General features: G+C 41.3%; 1 protein-coding gene across 1 annotated transcript; it reads right to left on the reverse strand.

Annotated features, from left to right (window-relative positions):
- Positions 1-240: 240 nt before the first annotated feature.
- IFNGR1 (interferon gamma receptor 1) lies at positions 241-21,459 on the reverse strand. The gene is made up of 7 exons (XM_072333449.1): positions 21,284-21,459; positions 13,575-13,689; positions 13,015-13,187; positions 12,193-12,353; positions 11,260-11,437; positions 10,094-10,209; positions 241-4,979 (listed from the first exon to the last, which is right to left on the reverse strand). The coding sequence occupies exons 1-7, from the start codon at positions 21,369-21,371 to the stop codon at positions 4,470-4,472; spliced, it is 1,341 nt and encodes a 446-aa protein (XP_072189550.1). The 5' UTR covers positions 21,372-21,459; the 3' UTR covers positions 241-4,469.
- Positions 21,460-22,837: the final 1,378 nt, after the last annotated feature.

Genomic DNA, 22,837 nt, shown 5'->3' on the forward strand with positions numbered 1-22,837 from the left:
TGAGAACAAACAAGCAGCAGCCCTGGTTTAAAATGTATTCTACATACTAACACATCTGGTAACTAGAATACAGTAATTGCCTGTAGTTAGACAGACACCCCGATGCTGTCTATTCACTTTCAGTAATGCTCAAGCACACGCTGCGTACAGTGAGTCAACTGAGCACACTTCAAAAGCAGAGTGAGTCTTCAGCACAGAAGCTGACAGAAGGAAAAAGGAGAGCACACATGCTTGTCTTTTCAGATTTTTTAATTCCATATACAAACATTTTCAATGTATTTACACTGATAATAAAACTGAGACAGGCTCACTGCAGATGGCTTCTGGAGATAGGAAGACTTGGGCTAGACATGAAGAAAATGCATTCTAAGGGTGCCAAATACTTGAGCAGATTGCCTGGTGGTATCGTGGAGTCTTCAGGTAGATGTGGAGGTGGAGCAACGCCAATCTGGGAAGATGAACAACAAACTGCAGACCTGTGGAGGTCCCACACAGTCTACTGCTTGCATCCATTTAGAGAACACAGAGTGAAGGAATAAATACGGACTTTCTATTTAAAGGACTGAATTTTTAAAAACCAGACTTAAAATAAAACCCTACGCAGGTCACTATAGGAAATCTGTATTTTGGGTTCAGTAACTCAGAAGATCACAGAATCACAGAATTGTAGGGGTTGAAAGGGACCTCCAGAGATAATAGAGTCCAACCCCCCTGCCAAAGCAGGTTCCCTACACCAGGTCACACAGGTAGGCGTCCAGGTGGGTCTTGAATATCTCCAAAGGAGACTCCACAACCCCCCTCGGCAGCCTGTTCCAGTGCTCGATGAAAAGGTGCATTTAAGATAAGACATGCTGAAACTACTAATATGAATTAAGTGCAATAGCTCTATTCACTAATACAGAACTGTTTACATGGCACCATTTCAGTTATTTCAAGCCTTAGTTGAGAAAAATTGGTTTTTGCATTGATCCCTCATTTCTCAGAATCCAAACTAGTGATGGATTACATACAAACTTATCTAAGCAACCCGGGCGCTATATTTGGATTTCACAGATGCCAACAGATTTGTAAATGACTATTTCTAAGCTACATTATTTATGTAGAAAAAATCATAAATCCAGAACATTTTACGCTTCTGCACCAGCGCAGAAGACTGCTGCAATACTTTATTGGAGGGGAGTTGGACCAGATGACCTCTAAGGGTCCCTTTCAACACAAACCACTCTATGACTCTAACTATAGAGTATAAAACCCTACAACATCTGTGCAAAAAGGATGGTGAGAGCAGCTCTTAGAGAAGTTGCGAGGCATTAGCCCCAAAGGCTGCGATGCACATGGTTTTACAAAGAACAGAATGTTCTGAAATCTTACACTCCATCGACTCCCAAATCACCTGTAGGAGACAGGAAGAGAAGGATGTTGAGCAGCCACAACAAGAGTAAAAATCACCCAAGACAGCTCAAAGTGGTAAAAACTTCCCTGTTTGTCATACTGAATAGCTAATATTTTATGTCAGTAAGCAGCATGTGTGTTAAGTGCTTTTGACCCTGCAAGTGTTAGGCTTCTTAATATCCACTGTCAAGGTGCTATAAACAAATATTTGGGAGCTTAAGCAAACTATGTCTTCACCAAAAGAATATGAGCTTATTCATTTAAATACATTCAATGGATAAATGAAAACATGTAGCTAAATATTACCTATACTACCTTCAAAATGACATGGCTCAATTTTTTGGTACTGTAGAGCTGCCAAAGCAATGCTGTGGCTGGTGAGGCGTTTCCGTGTTCCTTGCTCCACAAAGATTTCACACTGCAGCTGTTGGGAAAACTTACATACTTGTGACAAAGCAGTTTTGAGGCAGACGTGCTAAACGGAAAACCTACAACAGCTAAGTTTTGATCTCCTTGGGGTACAGCAGCGGTTCAGGACGAAGCTGAGAGAAGGAAAATAAGGTGCCAGGTATGCTAAGCTGAAATACGCTAAGTGTTAGTAAAGGAAAGAGTTACTCAACAAATTAATATCTGATCACAACCTTCCTTCCCAAAAATAAGCTAATCCAATGATTTCTAAGACCCTGCTTTTCCCTTCTGAACCTTGAGGCAGAGGTAAGTTAGATTTAGGCACTTAGCTAAAATTTATCAAGTCCTGAGGTATTCCTGGCAGTTCCTATTTATAAACAAATAAACCCCGAAAGAACTGACAATGAAACAATGAAAGCACCTTGAAGCTCCGCACAAAACATCTCCTAGGCAGAACTTCTTTAAGTACGTGTCAGTGGTGAACTATGCCATTAACTGAGAAGTCAGCTTAGCTGAAGGTTCAGCTGCAAGTTACTTCTAGTTTTTAAAGCTTTTGTGTAACACCAAGAGTTGTTCTCTTCATGTCCGCAGTAAAGATCTCTATAGGCTAGTGGACGCCGAGCAGTAATTCACTTACAGTGCCTTCTGGGAACTGAAACCAAACACGACAAAAAACAACTTACCACAGGGTCTTACTACACTTGACTACAACAAAGGAACAAATCACAGCCAAGTAACACAGAAATCTTTCTAGCTGGGTTCTCCATTATACCATAGTTACAGAATTCGCCTGTTTGATTTGGTTTTTCCCAAACTACTAATGGAACCGTTATCTTCCTGTGAACAGAGAAAGGGAAAATCAGCTATTGTCTTTAAGCCTTTGGGAATTGAGCACATGCAGTTGTGGTTAATGTCAGTCATCTGCAGGAAAGGAAGCAGTCCAGTAGCTGCCATGTAAGCTCTACATCAGGAATACTCACGCCACCAAGAAATGTATGGACAAAAGTACATCTTCCTTTAAAACAGCCTGCTGTAACAAGCAAACATTTCTGATATACCCACAGAAACAATCTTTTAAAACAAACAGTTTTCTATATGCAATACCTTAAGCCTGTGTTTTACTACCTGTCAAAATATCCCTTTTCTTTGAACTAATAAAACCACCACCAAAAGTGGACTTGAGGACAAATAACTGATCTGTAGGCATCAGACTTACAAAGTTTTTAAATAGAAAAAAATATATAAAATTCACATCTTTTACTTCTCAAAAGTATAAACTTGCATGACAACATCCAGAGCAGATGACAGTGATTTAAGAACTTCAAATTATTACACTACTTTTCAGTTGTCTTGAGATGTATTTCAGTGTATTTACAGTTTGGTGTAGTTTACTGTGAGAGCAGTGAGGTGCCGAAACAGGCTGCCCAGAGAGGTTACAAATGCCCCATGCCTGGAGATGTTCAAGGCCAGGCTGGATGGGGCCCTGGGCAGCCTGGTCTGGTATTAAATAGGGAGGCTGTTGGCCCTGTCTGCAACAGGGGGGTTGGAACTTTGTGATTCTTGGAATCCCTTCCAACCCGGGTCGTTCTATGCTTCTATGATTTATGATACCTGAGTTATGTCATGAAAATTACTACCTTTTTGTCAGAAGCAATGCTGGTTTCTATTAGAAAACCCCACATTCTTCTGAGATTTGGGGAAAATATGCCCTGGAAGAAGACATACATTTTTATACATTTTATTTCTTCCCAAAGAATCTGTGTAACTGCCTGTGCCTATTATATGCTTCTTTCTTTTCCTCCCATCACTCCCATAAGGGCCAGCCAGTACGCTTATATGGGAGCTACCAAAAATGTAACGTTTCCACAACATACACAGGCAGCTGGATGCAGCCATACAGAAACGTTAAAGAACAGCTTTTCATTTCACAAGGCCTGTGCTTTGAAGTTAAAAAAAAAAGAAAAAAAAAAAAAGAAAAAAGAAAGAAAGGAAAAAAAAGAGTTTAATGTTTACTCACTGAACTGTACTAAGTAATGGCTCTGGTATACGTCTGCAGTTGCAGAAAAGAGCATAAACAACTGGTACTTGGCCAAGGAATCAAATGCTTAAGTGACACAGGAAAAAGTTCCTGGTACATTCTTACTCAAAGGAAATACTAGGATTTCCTAGTACCCTTCAAGCACTTCAGAGAATGCAAATATAAGGAAGAAAATACCTTCCAAAAAAGGGTGAATTTTTCTAGCATATCTCTATCATAACCAAGGACTCGTTTAGCGTTCAGTTCATTTACTTTGAAAAGTATTTGAAACAGAAGGAAAGAGGTGACACAGCAGCTCTTTTTACACTCCCCAGTAAAGCCTCTGCTCTTCATGGAGGACTGACTGCTCAAACAACAAAGTTATTTTGTTCAAGCAAGAAACAGTAGGCCATATCCTACACATGAACTGTTCTGTAAGAGACAAATTACCATGAATTTTCCCCCAAAGTTTATAATACAGTTTTCAGGCACTTCTCGCAGTTCCATTTCAAGATTCCATTGCATTAAGTTGGATGCTGGCTATGATGTTTCCATCAGTACAAACACATCCTGTAGACATCCAAAACATAGCTCTGGCTCTTCGTTCTCTTCAGTAATGCTGCTGTTTACAAGCTCTGGTTAAACATTCCAGCTATCCCAGTTGTTCAGTTGATCTGTATGCAGTCACAGGCTGTTCTTCACCAACATCTATCAACATATCTAGTGGCACATGAGGCTTATCATAGCCTGAAAACTTGGGACAGCTGCTTGGAATGACTGCTTGTTGAACTTCCGTGGCAGAAACCACTGGACCCGAGGAGTTACTACATACATCTGTTTGGCTACTATCAAAAATGAAATCACTTTCTTTTTCCTTATGATTCTGTTCAACATCAGAAGGTACTTCTGTACTTTCCTGCACAGAGGTCTCTTCCACTTTGTCCGATGCCTCCAAAGGAGGACCAGAAGATGTTTCTTCACTGAAATTCTCAGGAGTAACAGCCTCTTCTTCTGACTCCACATTCAGCAAGGCTTCATCGTCATTCACTGATGATGGGACACTCACAGATGGGACTGGCATGACGCTTACTGCACAAATGTCTTTTGCTTCTGACCTTGATTCGAAGCTGTTGTCTGCATTCAGGTTTCTGATCACGCTGACCTTAAGTGAGGAAAAATATATATTACTTTTACTTCCATGTATCTATTAATTCAGTGGCTTTAACTTCTGTTAAGTTTAGAGCATTAAAAAAAAGTTTGGAACACAGACTGAATTACAACCAATTTCAGCAGAAATTAGCAAAATGAGAATGTGGCAAGGTCAGCAGCCTGTATCCATGACTCCAACTATTTCATTAATACTTTTATGCAACTTTTCCAAAATGCTTTCTACATGCAAGTATATGTGGCAAGGACCAAATCCATTTCATGCATGTAATTTTCGCTCATTAAAATTAAAGTCATTTGAAGTTCACAGTGGGGAAGAAGAAACAGCGAAAGAAGAAAATGATATAAGACTCCTCCTCTTGAATTAGCTGTGGACATCCTTTATACCCTGCAGCTAATTTGTAATGACTAATATTTGTGGCAAGTGTCTCAACCAGAAAGGAAAAGATCTTTGGAAAGAGATCTTCACAGTGATTTAAGAACCTTCACACATTCCCAATGGTTGCATTTATGCTGAAGACTTCTTGGCTATTTCTCCTGTACCACTAAGCACTGACTCAACGCTACAACAGACTTTAAAGTTTTGCTTTGAAAACTCTATTGCAGTAAGAAACATTAAGTTCTTCAATGGCCAGGCTTGAAATCATTAAATCATTAAGACAAGCCTTCACGCTGTTTAGATTCTCCCAATTTAAGTTATTTTTAACAACATATATGAAAAATAAGGATAAACTTTTAGCTGTATAATGTTGCCCTTGAAAACTACAAGAAAGCATAGAGAGAAAGGGTTACTCAATTCAAGAATCCTTTTCCAAATTTCCTAATTAGTCATATATGTGTATCTCAGGCTATAAGCTACACCATGTGAGTTAAACTCTTTATGAGATACAAGTGGTCACTGTTTTTTGGTCTAGAGTGTAATTTGACTGAAAAATATAGGTTGGAGAAAAATTGGGAAGAAAGAGATGTAGGTCGGGATTAGAAGAGAGTGAATACCAGTGCCTTTTAAGTAAAGCTCCTAATAGGCAAAAAGACTCTGCCAATCTCTGTTTGTGTAAGAACTGAGAGCACCTTCACAACCAAATGATCAAATCTGACTGCTTTACAAGCATCTTCCTTGACTGGAAGGTTGTGAGGCTGTATCTCTACACTAATACCTGCATGGTGTGCTGACTTCGTTAGAGATGATACCTTCCCTCCATCTCTCCCTTCAACCCCCAAATTTCCCCCTCAGTTGCCCTGATATCCGTTTATGGTATTGCATATGGTGGATCATGCTTGCCCAAGGTTGCCCAAGGAGGTTATGGATGCCTTGTCCCTGGATGCATTCAAGGCCCGGCTGGATGTGCCTCTGAGCAGCCTGATCTAGTGTTCTCAGTGTCTCTCAATGTTCCTGCTGACAACTGCAGTAGAAAGACCGTGGCAGGGGGGTTGAAACTGGAGGTCCTTTTCAACCCAGGCCATTTTATTTATGATTCTATGACCGATGAGATTATTTGAACTGAAAACAAAAAACACAGCAAGACATGCCCCTTGGAAAAGAGTTACTTGTCATCTACGTGAGTTTTACTAACAGATGTGTTAATGCAATTGAGATAATCAGTTTAGGAATCAAAGATTGCCACTGGGCAACTATTAATTAAGGTGACTTGTAATACTAAGAACATGCCACATTACAACCAAGTTGCCCTTCAGCCATCATTCTCTCTAGAACTTCATTTTCTTATATAGAAACAGTGAGAATACTATATAATGAGCACTCAGAGTTGTTCTATCTATGTATGGAAGCTACCCATTCATAAGAAGATGATGCTTAAGATAGCTGCAGAAACCAGAATGCAAATCAAGACTGCACAGATACTAAGCATTACAAACAGTTGATATTCACGTTGTATCCTTCCAAAGCCTGTACACATAGTAATTTTTCATATATCTATGTACTTATGCCATACCTAAACTGATTTTGAAGGGACCAGTGTGTGTAGGTTTTTATTGGCGGTAGCAAAATCTGACTCCAATAGTCACACAGTAAGAGACAAGAGAAGACAATTTGTTATTTAAGATGGCATACTTACAGAACTAAAATTAAGTGGCATAGAAACCATGTCTAAAGGCTGCATGTAAAATTTCTACCCTCCTCCCAATACTTGGACCTTCAAATAAGTTCTTATTTATGTCCCTTTACAATTTTCTCGCACTTCTAAAGCCTTAGGCCTAAAATACATGAAGAGAGTGCCTTGTACTCTACAAAGGTGCTGCATCTCACAGTGCTGGCTGGGAATGCCTAGAGAAAGACCCCCAAGAATAAAATCAGTCCTTCTGTACAACTACATCCAAGACCTGTGTCCATGAAGAAGAAATCAATTTTCTGTCTGTGGTACTAGACACTTCTGTTCTATAAAAGAAGGAAGCCACACAAAGGAAAAACCCTTGTGGGCTTCCTGGTAGCAAAGGTTCTTTGAGAGTCACTTAGTCATGGATTTACAATGCAATTTAGCAGTTTACGCCTTCATTACTAGCTTTGAAGAAAAGAACGGACAAATCTTACAATTACTGTAATAATACTAAAAGCACCTCCAGGAAGAAGTGCAATTATGGACTCGATGATCTCTAAGGTCCCTTCCAACTCGCACGATACTATGATACTATGATGATATGGGTTACTATCTAAAAACAAGTGTTTACCATAGACGAGTTAATATTTTTCCTTTGTGCATACCACCAGTAACAGGCAGTGCTGTCAGCAGTTTTACTAAGGGCTTGTCTACCTACACATTCCCACCAACTTTCAGGAGCAGGTTTTCTGGAAGAGCGTTTAAAACATCTATTCCAAACCATATTAAAACACTGAAATCTACACAGTCCTGGCATGGTTTCACAACAAATTAATGCTGGGTGAATATGCAAGTAAGAAACTACATTGATGTCCTCTGAGTGTCCATAGGGAAAAAAAATCTTTCACAAATGTTAATGAAACAACAATTTTTCTTTGAAGACGGTAATTATTTCTGCCAAATACCATCAATAAAATCTACAGAGACAAGCAATTACGGTTTCTTCAAATCAAAAATACATATAATGTAATGCTCACAACCAAAAAATCCAGTCACAAATTGAACCTATTTCTAAGTGCTATGCAAATACACTGAGAGAACACAACCATGTCACCCCTTCACACTCAGAAAAAGCATCTGCAGCTTGCAGAAAAGCTGACTTAAGCATGAGATCAAAATGCAATTTAATGCATTTTGATGAGGCTTTGCCTTATGGAGTTAGTGCGTTCTCTTCCTATTAAAACATTTTCCACCATTTAAAGATAAGAGACACGGAATAAAACATAGCAAAGTTCAAGTAAACAAAGATACCCACAGCTTATCAGTAAAATAAGGACTGCCTCCTCTTAAAGTGGATAAACTGCCATCATAAGTCATACAGAAGCCTGAAAAATAAATCTTAGAAGCCTCTTCCACATGCAGGACAAGTTGGAATGACTGAAGACCATGACTGAAAGGAAACAGCCTCTTGAAATACTCTTTGTGAAGTAACGGAATGAAAACAAATACGTCTCTCTGCAGCTAGACAGGCGAAGCATCAGATTCCTGTCATCCAGCAGTACACCAGCATCATGAATGATTGTTAGGAATCTGTCCCATTTCACTACATTTGTGTTTCTTGTGGGACCCTGTTATGAACAAGGGTGTTTCAAACATTTAAACTAACACTTTCTCTAATGGTAGCGACCATTCTATGTCCACACCGAATGATCTGAATGTGACTGACGTGGCATTCTTGGGAGGTCCTAAACAGCATCACAATAACGTTATCAAAGCTCTTGTGATCTAAATGACAACAATTTTCTCTCCTTATTTTCCTGTATGATCTCAGAAGCTAAGACAGCCTTCTGGTGTAGAATTTCAGCCTCCTCAAAGTTGCTCAAATGACCTGATTATATGGTATTTAACTGAAGCAGATCACTGGAAGGCTGCAGACTTACAGTGGGACATCTTGCCTACAGCCTTCTGACACACAGAAAAACTCTTGAGCTGTTTCACTCTCAGACAAGACCAGGTAAAGCACAAAAGTTCAGTAACAGATCCATCAAAACTTACTCATATAAATTATTGCTTGCATTAATTATTCATTAACTTAATTACTATACCTGCCAAGATACGCATTTGATATGATTACCATTTAAGAATTACAACTACTTTACACGACAGTTCTTGAAAATTGTTTCAACTGCTATTGGTTGTTCAGCTGTTATAACTAACAAGACACCATAAGGATAGTATAATGATACTTGCCAGACATTCACTCTTGCTTGACAAGAAAGCACAGAGGCTTCTACTGCTCTTCAAGCACTCTGCAGACAGCTTTCAAGGCAGAGCTGACCCTCTTCCCTGTAACTGCTCACTGTGAGAACCAATTTCCCCAAGCACTTTTTCCTCTCTTTTCCTACAGTGTTATTACTTCTTTTTTTAACTTCTTACTTTGCAAATCACTAAGAACACTGTAATAACTCAGCAGTATTACAATATTACTATGTAATGAAGGAATCTCATGTACATCCAGTGACAGGACAAAAGGCAACGGGCACAAAAATCAAACATATGAAATCCTAACTGAGCATAAGAAAACAATCTTACTGCAAAGTCATTAGAACCCTAGGATAGGTTGCTTGGTCATGTTGTGGAGTCTCCTTCCTTAGAGATGTTCAAAACTCCAGCGGGCGAAGTCCAGGGCAACCCAGTTGAGCAAAAAACAAGACTACCTCAAAAAGTATCTTGTAACCTCAGTAATTCTCGTGTCTCTGCTACGACAGTGAATACAAAGCTTTCTATGTACACACACACAGTTTTTGGGAACTAAGTTCTCAAAACAGATCAAGTAATGTAACTTCAGTTAAGTAGTGACCGAAGTCTATTCCTACAGTCAATATGGGACAACTGATTCTACAAGCTATCAGACTCTTAAGACTGGTATAAATTCTGAACTTTGATGTGATCGTGGTATGAACAACCAAAGCGTCCATAAAGGTGTTATTGTAATAAAAAAAAATTACCCAGTTGGAGATTAAAAATATGACATAGATAACAAGGCTAAACTTACCAAAGACTTTGGCAGCTTTATGTTTTTCTTCCTTAGTTTCTTGCAGCCGCAACGTACCGTCAAAATCAGTCCCACAATCACTATAATTGTACATACAGTTATAGCAATTTGTGCACCTAGGAAGGTAGAACAAATTCCATTAAGAAGTTTGGAAAATAAATACTGTACCCTTTAGAAAACAACATGTAAGTTTCTCAATCGATTACTTTTCTCCCCCCCACTCAAGAGAACTTCTAAAACGTTACGCAAAATAAATTACAACAAAAGATTTTCAATTTATACAACAGTCACACTTTTACAAAAGTGAAGGAATTTAAGAACTGTTTCTTTTTCCTCCTTAGCAATTCCGTATGGGGACAGATGTTTTTTAAAGAAACAACACATTTTCCATGTGATATCCTATTAACTGACATAAGAATTGCTGCACATAACCTTTGTGCAATAATGAAATGTGAAATTTTCCACAAGGCAGAATTGCTATCTAAACCTAACAGGAGTCCACTAGTCCAATTTCCCTCAGTTTTCCCCCTCAATCACATTGCTCTTCCTGTGCATACGGGGGAAAAAAAAAGAATACATGACTCCTTCTAGAAATTTTCTCTTTTCCCCAGTGAAGTGTTGAACCATGATGGAGTAATTAAAAAACAAACAAACTGTAATAGAGATACAAAGTTGAGACTCTAACTGCCTTCATTCCCTTTAATTAAGAAAAAAAACAGATGATACCTCAATTTTATTACAAATTCAGAATCACTTTAAGCTCCAGAATGTCCACACACATTTTCTTCAGTGATATGATTCAGCAAGATGCCATTTATTAGAAGATAGGCTCAGTTTTTCCAAAAGCCATATAACTCAATGAACAATTCGTTTGTCATTTGTTAATTACACCAGTGATCAGATGCAAAAAAAACCAAGTTTTCAGATACCAGCAAGGTCAGAAAAGTACCCAGGAAAATCAAGGTTTCTTGAAAATGCATAACCCTTAAAAGCCTTTAGAACTGGGAGAGTGCATTTGGAAAAGAATGATCACGCTTTTCCTTTTCTCATACTCTCCCACAGATATCCAAGTGATTCCATGGCTGCACCACAGCTTGGACAACTTGCTGTATCATATCTCTGATGAGACTCAGTACATTCTTTGTACAATTTAAGAATCTGCTTACTCCAAGCCTGCTCGAGAGGAACCCAAATGCAAATTTCTTCTGACGGGGCACCAACTATCAGATCATCATAAAAATGTCCCTTTGCTGATACACAGTACGTAGAACCTTCAGAAGGAACCGGGATGCGCAGGCTACATTCACTCATCTCACAGTCCATTACAGTGAAATTTGTACTGCTCTAAAAGAAAAAAAGAGATAAAAAATAAAAATAAGGTCCTATTACACCATTTGACTTAATACAAATGTTACAGCATCTTCTAACACTTCTGCAATGCTACAATAACACTACTACATGTAGCTCCTATAGATACATGCCTTGCAACATCTGGAAACTTCAGATGCCAATTTATGAACTATCCTAAAATGTTCCATTTGATGAGATTGTGATGCTTTAATCAACAAGTTTCAGATGCATCCAAAACATGCTCTATCCATACCCCACACCTTCATTCATAGTTCACTTACAAAGCACATACTTGATTGCATGCAAAAAGTAACTCTAACCTATGCCCTATCATTATACAAGAGTCCATTCTCTGTGACTTTTAAGCAATGTGGTATCAATACTTGGAAGGTTAACCTTGTGAAGTGAAAGGTTTATCTAAACAAGTGAAAAGGGCACAAGTGAAATTACCTATGTTTTGGCAGGTATGTAGAAATAACTTCATGTGACGCATCGTCCTTCTATTTTGTATACAGATACTGCAATTATCTGGCTGTTGTTAAAAGACATGCAAACAGATAACTAACATGCAGACCTTTAAATCATCTCTTCCATCATGACCCACATTTTAGGACTTCAGCATTATTCTGTTACATTCAACTACTTTCTTGGTATCTGCGGACGGGTTGTGTTATGGGAAGCAAACCCCCTGTTAAATATTTAAAACACACATTTTTATTTCAAATTTAATTTTTCACTTTGAAACTTACCTCATTTTCACTATTTCTAAAGATCACCGAGTATGAGAGCTGTGAATAAACATCTGTGATCCAAGGCTGAGCCTCCACAGATGGAAATTCAGGATAGTAAATATCGACTATGACTTCAGTACCGTGCCTTGAGAGATGCAGCTTTGGAGGTCCAATTTTTCCTGCAACACATTTTACCTTTGCTATTAGGCCAAAGTTATTGAAGTAGTATTAAAAAAAAGAAATCCAATAAAACAAGCTAAGTGTATTCCTAAAACTCAGTGGAGAATTGAGATCGATACATTTATTTGAATGCTATTAAGATCATATAATTGCAATGCTGGGAAATAAGAGGAATTTCAGTACATTAGTGAATCTGCTTCTAAAATGGAACTAACAAATTACCATTACGAAATCCAACTTGTTAAATGGGGCATCACTGTCCAAGTACCACCTACTAATTGAATACAACTTCTAGATGCCCACAGGTACACAGTGTTTGGGGGCAATTTCCTACCCTACCCCAGTAAGTGATCCACCAGACAAACACATGAGAAGCATGCACAGAATGAAGAGTTATCATCACTCCTCTCTGCCCTGAGAAGCTTTTAAAAAGATCTTCAAATATGCCAGTGACAGGGCAAACAAGTCCCTCCAGAGGCAGTACTACAGAAGTTTCTACTGAATAATCATCATGTTTCACTCTGCCCTGGACTCCTGACCTTATGAGACATGATAATACAGCACCAAAGAGTGCTTCTATTTAATTTAAAAAATAAATAAGTAAATAAAAAGAAAATGCTGGGAGAAAATTTACAAGTTTTATTTTATGATGCAACTTACCATGCTTTTGCAAAACAAACTCATCTGTCTCAACGTACTGAGACTGCTGTGATCCAACAATAGCTTTAATACGAAACCAGTAAGAAAAAAAAATGTCCTCTATTTCCTTTGATAGGTCGCAAGAAGTAGCTGAGATGTTCACACAAGTTGAGACAGTCCTATACTCGCCGGAGCTGTAGGAAGATCAAGAAAAAGCTACTATTAATACACCATGGGACAATATTGAACAGTACGCTGCCTGTGAACAAATAACAGTGTGGGTGTGTGGCACAGGTAGGAGTCTCCTTTTTGGAGATCTTTGAAAGTTGTTTGGACACGGTGCTGGGCACCCTGCTCTGTGTGGCCCTGCTTGAGCGGGGCTTGAATCAGATGGCCTCCACAAGTCCCTTCCAGTCTTAACTATGTTATAATTTGACAAATGTTGGCTTAAGTTACACTTAGGAAACCTCCATCCTACTGGACTCTGGGACAAAAAAACAAAACTGTTTTCCACAGACTAATTGTTTTTGCACTTAAAGGAAAAAGGAGGTGCAGAAAATGGTGAAAGAATCTGAACTTACAGGTAAGGCTTGACCTCCACAACGAAATGAGGAGTTTCAGACATAGATGGGTACTGCCAGTGCAAGAAAGTTCTGAAATTTCTGGATATGACTGAAGTTTCATTTGGTAAAGGCACTGGAAGAAACAAAACAATTGCACTTAGTAAAACACAGGAACTGTCAAATATATTACTTTATTATTTGGAAAAGGCAACATGCTAGAAATGGCCAGAAAAATTAGACTTAAAAATTGGAGATTATTCCCCCTAAACAGACCCTGTTTGCCACTACTACAAACACATTTCAGCCCTGCGTGCTGATTTACTTTTCTTGGCCTGCAGAGACATTTTCTTCCTGTTTGCAACCCAAAACCTCTGATAACTCATGCCCACTGAAAACAAACCCACCGGATAGAGCTTATCAGGTTCATCAGCTGTGACAATGACACAGCTATGTCAGTATTACACAGACAAACCAGGACAGGCACTGTGAGTGTTCTGAAGTTAGAGGAGATTAGCCCAACTCCTGCAGATTTCTGTCGCTCTTCAGAGCTGAATCACAGATGGGGCTACACGGGGATGTTATTCTGCACTCCAGGGGGCCCTAATGTCTCCTAACACAGCCTTGTCAAAAGACAGTAGGTCTGCTGGGTAAAGCTTTTGACACTGATATATTTATGTTCCCAGCAGTATTTATTTTTAAGTGTGTGATAATAAAAAGCTACTAACATCTGTAAGGAATTTGAACACCAAAGCTAGCATGTAGCTCCACACTCAAGAGATCATTTGAAGTACATTTAATAACGCTAGAGGTGAGGTAATAAGTGACACAAAAATAAGAACTAGCACTGATAGTTTCCTCACGCAGTTAACTTCTGTCCTGAGCACCAACAGCAGCAGGGGTACAGGGGAGCAGCTGCAGGGGAAGGAAAATTACATGACCCGGTATGTTACTCAACTATTTTATCTGTCACGTCTTAGCTTCTTGACGTCTGATTCACAGTGTTTGATTCTGTTAATTTAGGTTTTGTGAGATGATGAAAGATAGCTCGTATTTGACCTGCCTGTTCGTAACCTCTCACGAAGCGAAATGTTCTCACTTTACTTTGTAATTTACTGAGGGAAAGTAAACAATTTTCATGTCTTGAAAACAAGACCACAAAGACAGCACTTTGCAGAAAGTAATACAGAGAGGCTAGGATATGCTATTAACCACGAAGATGTGATACAAGTAATAGACGTCACTCTGCGAACGGTGCTGCGGTTTGGTTATTCTACAGCCTGTGTGAAAGTGGTGTTCAGTTATTGGAAAAACGGAACACAATCATCAATTTCTCAACCACAAGAAAAAAAGGTGACAAATCAACAGAAGAGGTGTCAAGGCACACAGATGTCACATGGCGTCCCAAAAAGTAAATACTTGAGGTAGTAACTCTTATGAAATCTCACTGTTGTGTGCTATCGTAAGAATAGAAGAGCTTTTAGCAGAGGAGTAGGAAATCCTAGGAGATATTTGAATCATCAGTAGAAGCTACACGGATTTAGCTGTTCAATTACACAACACTTTGCTTTTTCCTCCCTTATGCTTTTTCCTGCCCCCACATTTTATCCTATTCTGTACACAGATGTTAATGAACAGTCTTGAGTATTTTCTTTAATTCGAATCACTAAGCACCTCCATGACTTAGTTATTTAAATGTGGCTCTTATATGAGTTGTTATTCCAGCTAAATGTTTATATGGCACTTATCGCTATATTAAGTCAGCAAATGCATTTAGATCTACTGAAGTATTTTCCCAACACCACCATAAATGAAGTGAGCATTATTCCCTCTTACCAATCTAAGGCACGGGAACAAAATACTCAGGAAATCTACAGGGTGGGAATCTGCAGTGTGACCAACGAGAAACTCTACCAAGTCATCTCTCCACCCCTCCAGCTCCAAGAAGGATTACTCAGCTTAGTTCTTTGCTTTTTCTCCCAGAGATGACTTCTAACATGCCATGAGACTACTGACAGAAACTAGCAGAAAACAAGCCTTTCTCCTGAAGAGACAGCCTTCTTCACAAACCACGCCACCAAACCAAACCAAACCAAACCAAACCAAACCAAACCAAACCAAACCACCTTCTCAGCCACCATAAAGATGACTTGGATCACTTGCAGGAGCAAGAGACACACAGACCACCAGCTCATCCTTTGCATCCTTACTATTAACAACTTTCTTTCTAATGATGTCAGCCAAGTAGTATCTCCCATGAACTAGTACTTCACCTCTTATGTTCCACTCCATATCCTTAAAGACAGACCAAAAACACACCCTTCAGCACAGGCTGAGCAGCTAAAATTCTTAACGCTAAGTAAGAGCAAAACCAGTAGAGAAGCAGGTTTATAGCACATCTTCTTTGAACTCATTCACCTTGCCACGTGTCACAGGCCAAGAACTATCTCCCTCTCTTTTCCAAAGGGATGACACCTTTGCTCCTTTTCCCTTATTCTCTGCAGGCACTGTCTGTCTTGTCTCTGATTGTCTAATAAATAGATAGAAACTTCAGTGTAAATAGTTCTCATCTTGTGTTTAATTTTGGGGGTTGCTGGTTCTACCATAAAACCAAGGAAGGCCTGGAAGATCATCTCCTTTTCCTAACTGCACTAGTTATTTACACAGAAGACACAATCTCTGCCTGCAAACAAGTCCTGATCACTTGAGTCACCAACGACCATTTTGTCAGTTCAACCAGCAATAGCTTACTTAGCTTAAGCTGCAGCAGTGTAAGATGTGGAAGTGGGGGCTCAGCATTACAGCAGATTAGACCACAGGCCCTCAAAATGGGAGTAGAAAATGGATAAGCTAATCTACTTTTAATGACTCGACCAGACAACTTTAGTTCTTTTCTTCAGGTTTATAACCTCCCCTATTTTTTTTTTTTTTTTTGTTTCTAAAGAATCTTTAGCATCTAGTTCAAAGTTCCTTCTTCCTCAAATTGTCTCCTAATGATGTCTCCTTCCTGCCCCCTCTCCCCTTCCCTCCCCCCATGTATGCACAGGCTGGGACAGCCCAGCCACATTCTACTCCTGCACCAAGTGCACTGCATTTTCAAAGCTCTACCATACTGCCAAATAAATGCCACAATATTTTCTTTGAACACCATTTAATTTAACATGCAGTGAAACAGCCATATTTTTTAAACACATCACGAGCTGTTCTCTTTCATTGTCCAGCATGCGCAACTAGGGAAGGCGGTAGTGGCTGACACAGAGCTACTCTTCAAATACAAAACTTCTGATTTAGAATAAACACAAACACAGCAACACTCAAGGCACAAATTGCAACAGTGAGAACTAAGTATGGAAAAGGCGAGCAGAAAAATGACCAGTAAAGCAAATCATACTGCACCGTATAAGACATTCAAATAGTTCTGGTTCACATCCAGTCCAAAATGTGGTGATTTCTGCCTGCAATTAGCCTTATCCACCTTGCCCTCTAGACAATATAATACTTTAATAAATAGAACAAGGTTTACCTTGTAGTTAGTAGCAAGCATTTGCTGGGATGACTGATGTTTTTGAGACAGCACTATATAATATAAGTGTGTGCTAGTACTAGATTAGTTCTGTGAGCTATTTTGCTACAGCACATGGCTAGGCACGCTTCTTTGGTAAGCTAGGTTCATTTTTCTTTGGAAGGCATTTTAAAATATATGTATTATTTCTAGCAGCCTGAAACCTAGCAGCAGATACACACAGTAGAGTTAAAGTCTTTCAGTGGCTTTTAATCTCCTATATGCATTTCCTTCCTGCCCACTATGCAAGTTTGCTGAAGACACAGAAGTCTCCAAAGTTCTAATATTTTAATGAAGATAACCGCACACTTCAGAAGATTTTATACACACACCACAGTACCCATCACATCTGCAGAGGTCTCTGCCACCAGCACATGAACATTAGTTAGTTTGCAGTGTTTATATATGAACAAGTAAATGCCAACATTGCTCTCTGATTTATGTGCCTTGGTTATGCTGGTTAAACTGATGTTGGTGTGAGTTTGCTGATATCAGCTTTGTGGTTGCATTCCCACTTCTGTTCTTCTCTGTTAGGTGCTCATCTTCCAAGTCACCCTCAGGTAACACTCGTACATGCTTTTAGCCTTTCGTTACTCCTGTCTTTACTTTCTGACATTTTTCTTTACCTTCAAAATCCAAAGATATCTACTTCCTTTTAGTCAGGTTGAAAGAAAAAATAGATCTCATTGGCTTACCCTCTCCCTTTATTCCATAGACCTAAGGTTCCTTGAATGTTGTTCCATAACACATATACCTAATCCTGTTTCTGTGCAAAACCATGGTTGCTAAAGACTCTGTTGCTTTTCTGACAACCTTTACAAAGTGAACCATCCATCCCTCTGGGTTGCTGGCTAGGAAAACAGCGTGCCTCCTTATGTCAGCCCTATGCTCCATCTGAGCTCATACATCCATGCTAACAGCACTCAGAAAGGGCAGCAGCCTTGGTGCCTCCACAAATATATTAAAAAAAATTGTTTCTCCTTAGCCATCAACACTACTGAAGGGGAAGAAAAGGCCAGAAAGTCCAGGTAAATCTGCACGAACCCAAGAACACTTCTGCAAGACCTCAGCAATTAGAGAATCACCGCGGCTTAGGCTTGTAAGGACCTCAAAGACCACCCAGTTCCAGTCCCCCAGTCATTGGCAGGGCTGTCAACCACTAAATCAGGCACTAAATAAGGTTGCCCAAGGCTGCATCCAACCTGGCCCAGAGTGCCTCCAGGCATGGGACATCCACAGCTTCTCTGAGCAGCCTGTGTCAGCACCTCACTGCCCTCCGTGAAAAACTTCCCCAACATTTAATCCAAATCTCCACTCCATGGAAGAACAATCAGAATGTTGAACAAAGGCAGCCTGTATCCCGGGGAATAGACTGAGAGCAGCCTGAAGGTGAGCAACCTGCACCCTAGCACTAGGCTTACTGCGACAGGGAGCAGGGCATGTGGGCAGCAGGCTGCAAGGTGCAGAGGATGTTGATCCTACAACCTGTCTAGCCACCAGGAGGTGACAGCAACCATGTAGCATGCACCAGGAGGTTTGCAGGTTCCTCTAAAGAAGCTCAGGGCATACACCTCTCCTGTAACACCACTCCTATTCCTTGGTGGTACATTTTTAATGAAGCTATTTAAAGACAGCTTGAATTAGAGACTGCAACAGCATTTCAGTGCAGAAGGTTCTATCAGAAGTTCTCAGAAGGATCTTGAATTCAAGAAGGAAAACACACCCAATTTACAGATGAAAAGAGTACAAAGATCAGGGGTAACATTTTAAGCTGTCCCACAGTGCTTTTAAAATTGCTATTTATGATTGAAAGCTCATGGAGGTAATATGCTGTATGAACAGGAGTTAGACCTAGACCAATGTCCTAAATATATATATATGTGTGTGTGTGTGCATATATATACATATATATATAAGACAACCCCAGGAAGTTACACAAGATGGACATCTTAAAAACTGCTTTGACAGTAAAATCTAAATACTGTTTTATACATTCATTGTCATAGTGAAAATGCTACGTCACAGCCTGAACCAGTGATTGAGTATCTGGTGGGAAGACAGAGCAAACCCAGGGGAGCTCAGGTGAATGCAGTGCACCTGAGTGACTGGAAGGGGTGGAACCAGGATCCACCCCTTCCCAGACCTCATTTAAGGGTTGGCAGTGGAGGTGAGAGCATGTCTTGCTAGAAGTCCCTGCCTATCTGAGGCCTTTTAAAGGTAAGCAGCTCTTTTCCTTCATTTCTGTACCTGTGAATGCTGCATTTTGGGTTTGTTTTCATTTGCTGTGATCAAAGACTCCGCAACCCTGCTTTTATCATCCTATTACAGTTTTGTTTTGTTTTTTTTCTGAGCTGTTATTAAAGTAAATAATTAAATAGAGCTCTATTAGAAAATCTGCAGCTGAGAAGAACTGCTACAACTGCCAGTAATAAGAGCCAAAAGGACAACCACGCACGCTGGTCAGCCACAAATGTGAAGTACACACACAGTCTGGAAGACTTGTTTCCAATTGGCAAGACACACCTGACACTGTATCATAGTCTCTGTCTATTCCTGCTACTGTAACCTTGATCGGAAGCCTCATCCAGGATACAGAAATACAAGCAGTTCCCAAGGCCAAGAGCCCCGCTGCACCGATGAGTCACCAGCAGACTGAGGCTGACATGAGTCCCAAGCTCATGTAGTTATCAGCTACTCAGATAACTGCTGACTGCCTTTTCAAGGAAAAGTTGCAACCTGGGGCAAGAGATAACTGACAGAAGGTCACTTCCTCATCGCCTGAATTATGCATATCACATGCTACCAGGACACTGAAAGCCCTCCTGAGCCTGCAGAAAGTAGCCAATCTTAACAGAGCATCATAAACACGTTTCAAGATTCCCATTCTCCTATTCACATTTTTCCTATTTAAGACAGCACATCTGTTTGCCTCTGTGTAATAACAATTTGTCAGTACAGGTACGACCTGTTTCTTCACTGATCTAATACACAGTGATACCTGTTAGAATTCCCTTCATCATGTTTTTTGTTAGCTTAAACTTTAATTTCTGGCTTAAATGTTGGAGTCTCTGAATGGTTCAGTTACTGAGGCTATCACTAACCTCAGTGTTAGTCACCAGGAAAACCCCTGCTTGTGTTGCCAAAACACAGCTCAGAAGTATGTGCTGCTCCTTTCAGGGTTTGCTGCACTTGTATAGAAAGGAAGTGTTCAGTTTTCTCTAGAAAGCTTGATGTATATCAGCTATCCCATAGCAGCCCTACTGTGGCAAATGCTGTGCTGAGTAAGCCTGGATTTCGGCAAGATGGGTGTCCTGCAGGATATCAGCTGCAAGTCTTACAGCCCCATCGCCCAGTGAGTGAGCCCCAGCCATCTTTCCCAATCCCGCCCAGTATGGCCCAGTGCCAGAGCTGCCCACGCCTGACTGCTATGAAGCTCCAGCAGCTGCACAGCCATACAATCCCGAGACACGTAAACAACAGCTCTGTGATCACATGCTGGCGGTTATTCAAGGTATATGGATCTCTTTGTGAGGGTAGGGCTTAGCGGAGCGCTGCTGCTTTCACCTACTGCACAGGCATGCCTCTGCTTTCAAACTCATGCCAAGAGTGTAACTGAGCTCTGTGCAATTCTCAATACTCAGAAATAAAGTGCACCTTATTCAGATGTGAGCCATTACATGAGACGGCTCTCTCCGATGGTACCAAACTGTCCCGGAGGGAAGTGGAACTCGCAGATCCGACTATTTCTCCCATGTTTATTTATCTGTCACTGTCCCACCTGCTCAGACTCCAGGCCGGACGTTGCTCGTGGGTCTGAGCGCACCTCCAGCCCCACGTGTGGCTGGAAGCGACCTGCACCCGCGGCTATAGGTCTCTAGGCCATGAACTCCTAACTGCGCGCTCCCCACCCTTCATTTAAATTCCCAGCTTGCCACAACACGAGGATCGCACCCTAACCCTGACCGGGAAGCGGCTGCTGCCGGCCCGACACTGCTTCGCACGAGGCCCCCTCGATTCCTAAGCCCTCCGTGCCGGGTGATAGCCGGGTACAGCCTCCATTTTCCCGCTGCCGCCGCAGGCGGAACGAAGTGGGCGTGGGGTATCCGCTCCACTCCGATCCGCCGCCCCCAGCCCTTCCTCAGCGGGAACCCCCGACCCGGCCCGTTACCTGCGGACGGCCATTCCTGGTGGGAGGCCGCGTTCTGTTCGGGAGCCACCAGCACCGTCAGCACCACCACGGCCAGCCGGGCCCCCATAGCGCCCGGAGGCGGCGGCGCGACCGAGGGGGCAGCGAAAACCACAGCGATCCGAACGCGGCGCCTGTGCCCGGCCTCTAGACGGGAAGGGGCGGGCACTGAGGCGGAGGGGGCGGGCACTGGGGTGGAGGGGGCGGGGAGGCCTCTGGGAGGGAGTTGGGGGTCTCTTGTGGCTGTGGTTGGTTGGTGTGGTGTTTTTTTGTTTTTGCAAAGTGCTGATATTGCTTTATATCTACCAGCCCTGACCGCTGATAAAACATCCTTCTGCTTTGGACTGTAAAAATTGCTGTAATGCAATTTTGTTAAAAAAAAAAAATAATAAAGTTAAGAAAAAGGTTAAAAAAAAAACCAGCACGAACGCAAATGCCCTTTTGTAGCCTGCCTTCTGCTTCTCTTTGTTGTATGTGGTCGCCAACAGTGTTGCTGCGCATTCCAGCCTGTGGGATCTTGTTTCCCTTGGTCAGGGGGCAGAGGGCCTGCACTGCGGGGCTGACAGCAATAGCCTGAACTCAGAGGACAGAACCTGTTCCCCAGAGACCTTCAGAAGCACTGCTCCGAGGCCATCTGTGTAGAGGGACCCTCATTTATGCTAAGATATTCTAGCCCTCCTTGCAAATAATGTGTTCGTGTTCACTGCCAAAGATCACATAAAATGCTGCCAATAGCAGCCTTTCCCATCCTGTTCCCTGCCCCACCCTGCCCCAGTGATAGCAGTTCTGTGCCTCAACCATCCTGTCTGGCTCCCGCAGGGCCGTTTGTCCATGCATGAATCCTGGCCAACAAATAACTCTTCCTCCAGAAGCAAAATGGAGGCGGTGCGAGGGATCCCTCAAAGCCACGCTTCTTCCCAGGCTTTCAAAGAGACAGAAAGGAGGAAACAGCTAATGGCTGGAATCACTGTGCTTCCTCTTTCTAAGGCTCTCCTTGGAAAATAATTTCTTTAGCTTCTCTCTTGCCTTCATTCCTTGTCCCAAACTGTAGCCCCCACAGAAAGGGGCAGAGGAATTGCTTTTCTTGCTGCCTGCTGCACTACTATCTACGTTTGCAAAACTGAGGAGGCAGCATGACTTGTGAAAGGGCAGTGGATAGGAGAAGGGCATTCTTCACAAGCTGGCACTGGTTCTAAGAGAACAGCTCACTGTAGGGGCTCAGAAATGCTGGCAAAGTGGTGCTGAGGGGTGTAGGACCAGCATGGGTTGGAGAACCCTCATCTTCTGCCAAGGAGGATGGATTGCCAGGCTGTGCTCACTCCTGTGTTCCCTGAGCTCCATGGCAGGATGGACACAGCTATGAGCCCTGTTGCCAACAGCCATGATCCTGCCTGCTGGAAGGAATGTCTGCTCACTGTCATGCACATGCAAACTGCTTAGATGATGATATGCCTGCACAGTATTTTCCAACAGGTTAAAATGCTATTTTGGACAAAAATAAGTGACAGCAAATTCTGGACAGGGGCTGCTCTACTT

This window comes from Excalfactoria chinensis, chromosome 3 (genome assembly GCF_039878825.1).
Source record: "Excalfactoria chinensis isolate bCotChi1 chromosome 3, bCotChi1.hap2, whole genome shotgun sequence".
Classification (NCBI taxonomy): Eukaryota; Metazoa; Chordata; class Aves; order Galliformes; family Phasianidae; genus Excalfactoria; species Excalfactoria chinensis.

Excerpts from the sequence above, each read along its gene's own strand:
- IFNGR1 (XM_072333449.1), bottom strand. The coding sequence starts at position 21,371 with ATGGGGGCCCGGCTGGCCGTGGTGGTGCTGACGGTGCTGGTGGCTCCC. Across the intron at positions 11,438-12,192 it reads TTAGAAATAGTGAAAATGAG|AGCAGTACAAATTTCACTGT; the intron begins GTAAGTTTCAAA and ends TTTTTCTTTTAG. Across the intron at positions 10,210-11,259 it reads TCCTCTCGAGCAGGCTTGGA|GTGCACAAATTGCTATAACT; the intron begins GTAAGCAGATTC and ends CTACCTTCCTAG.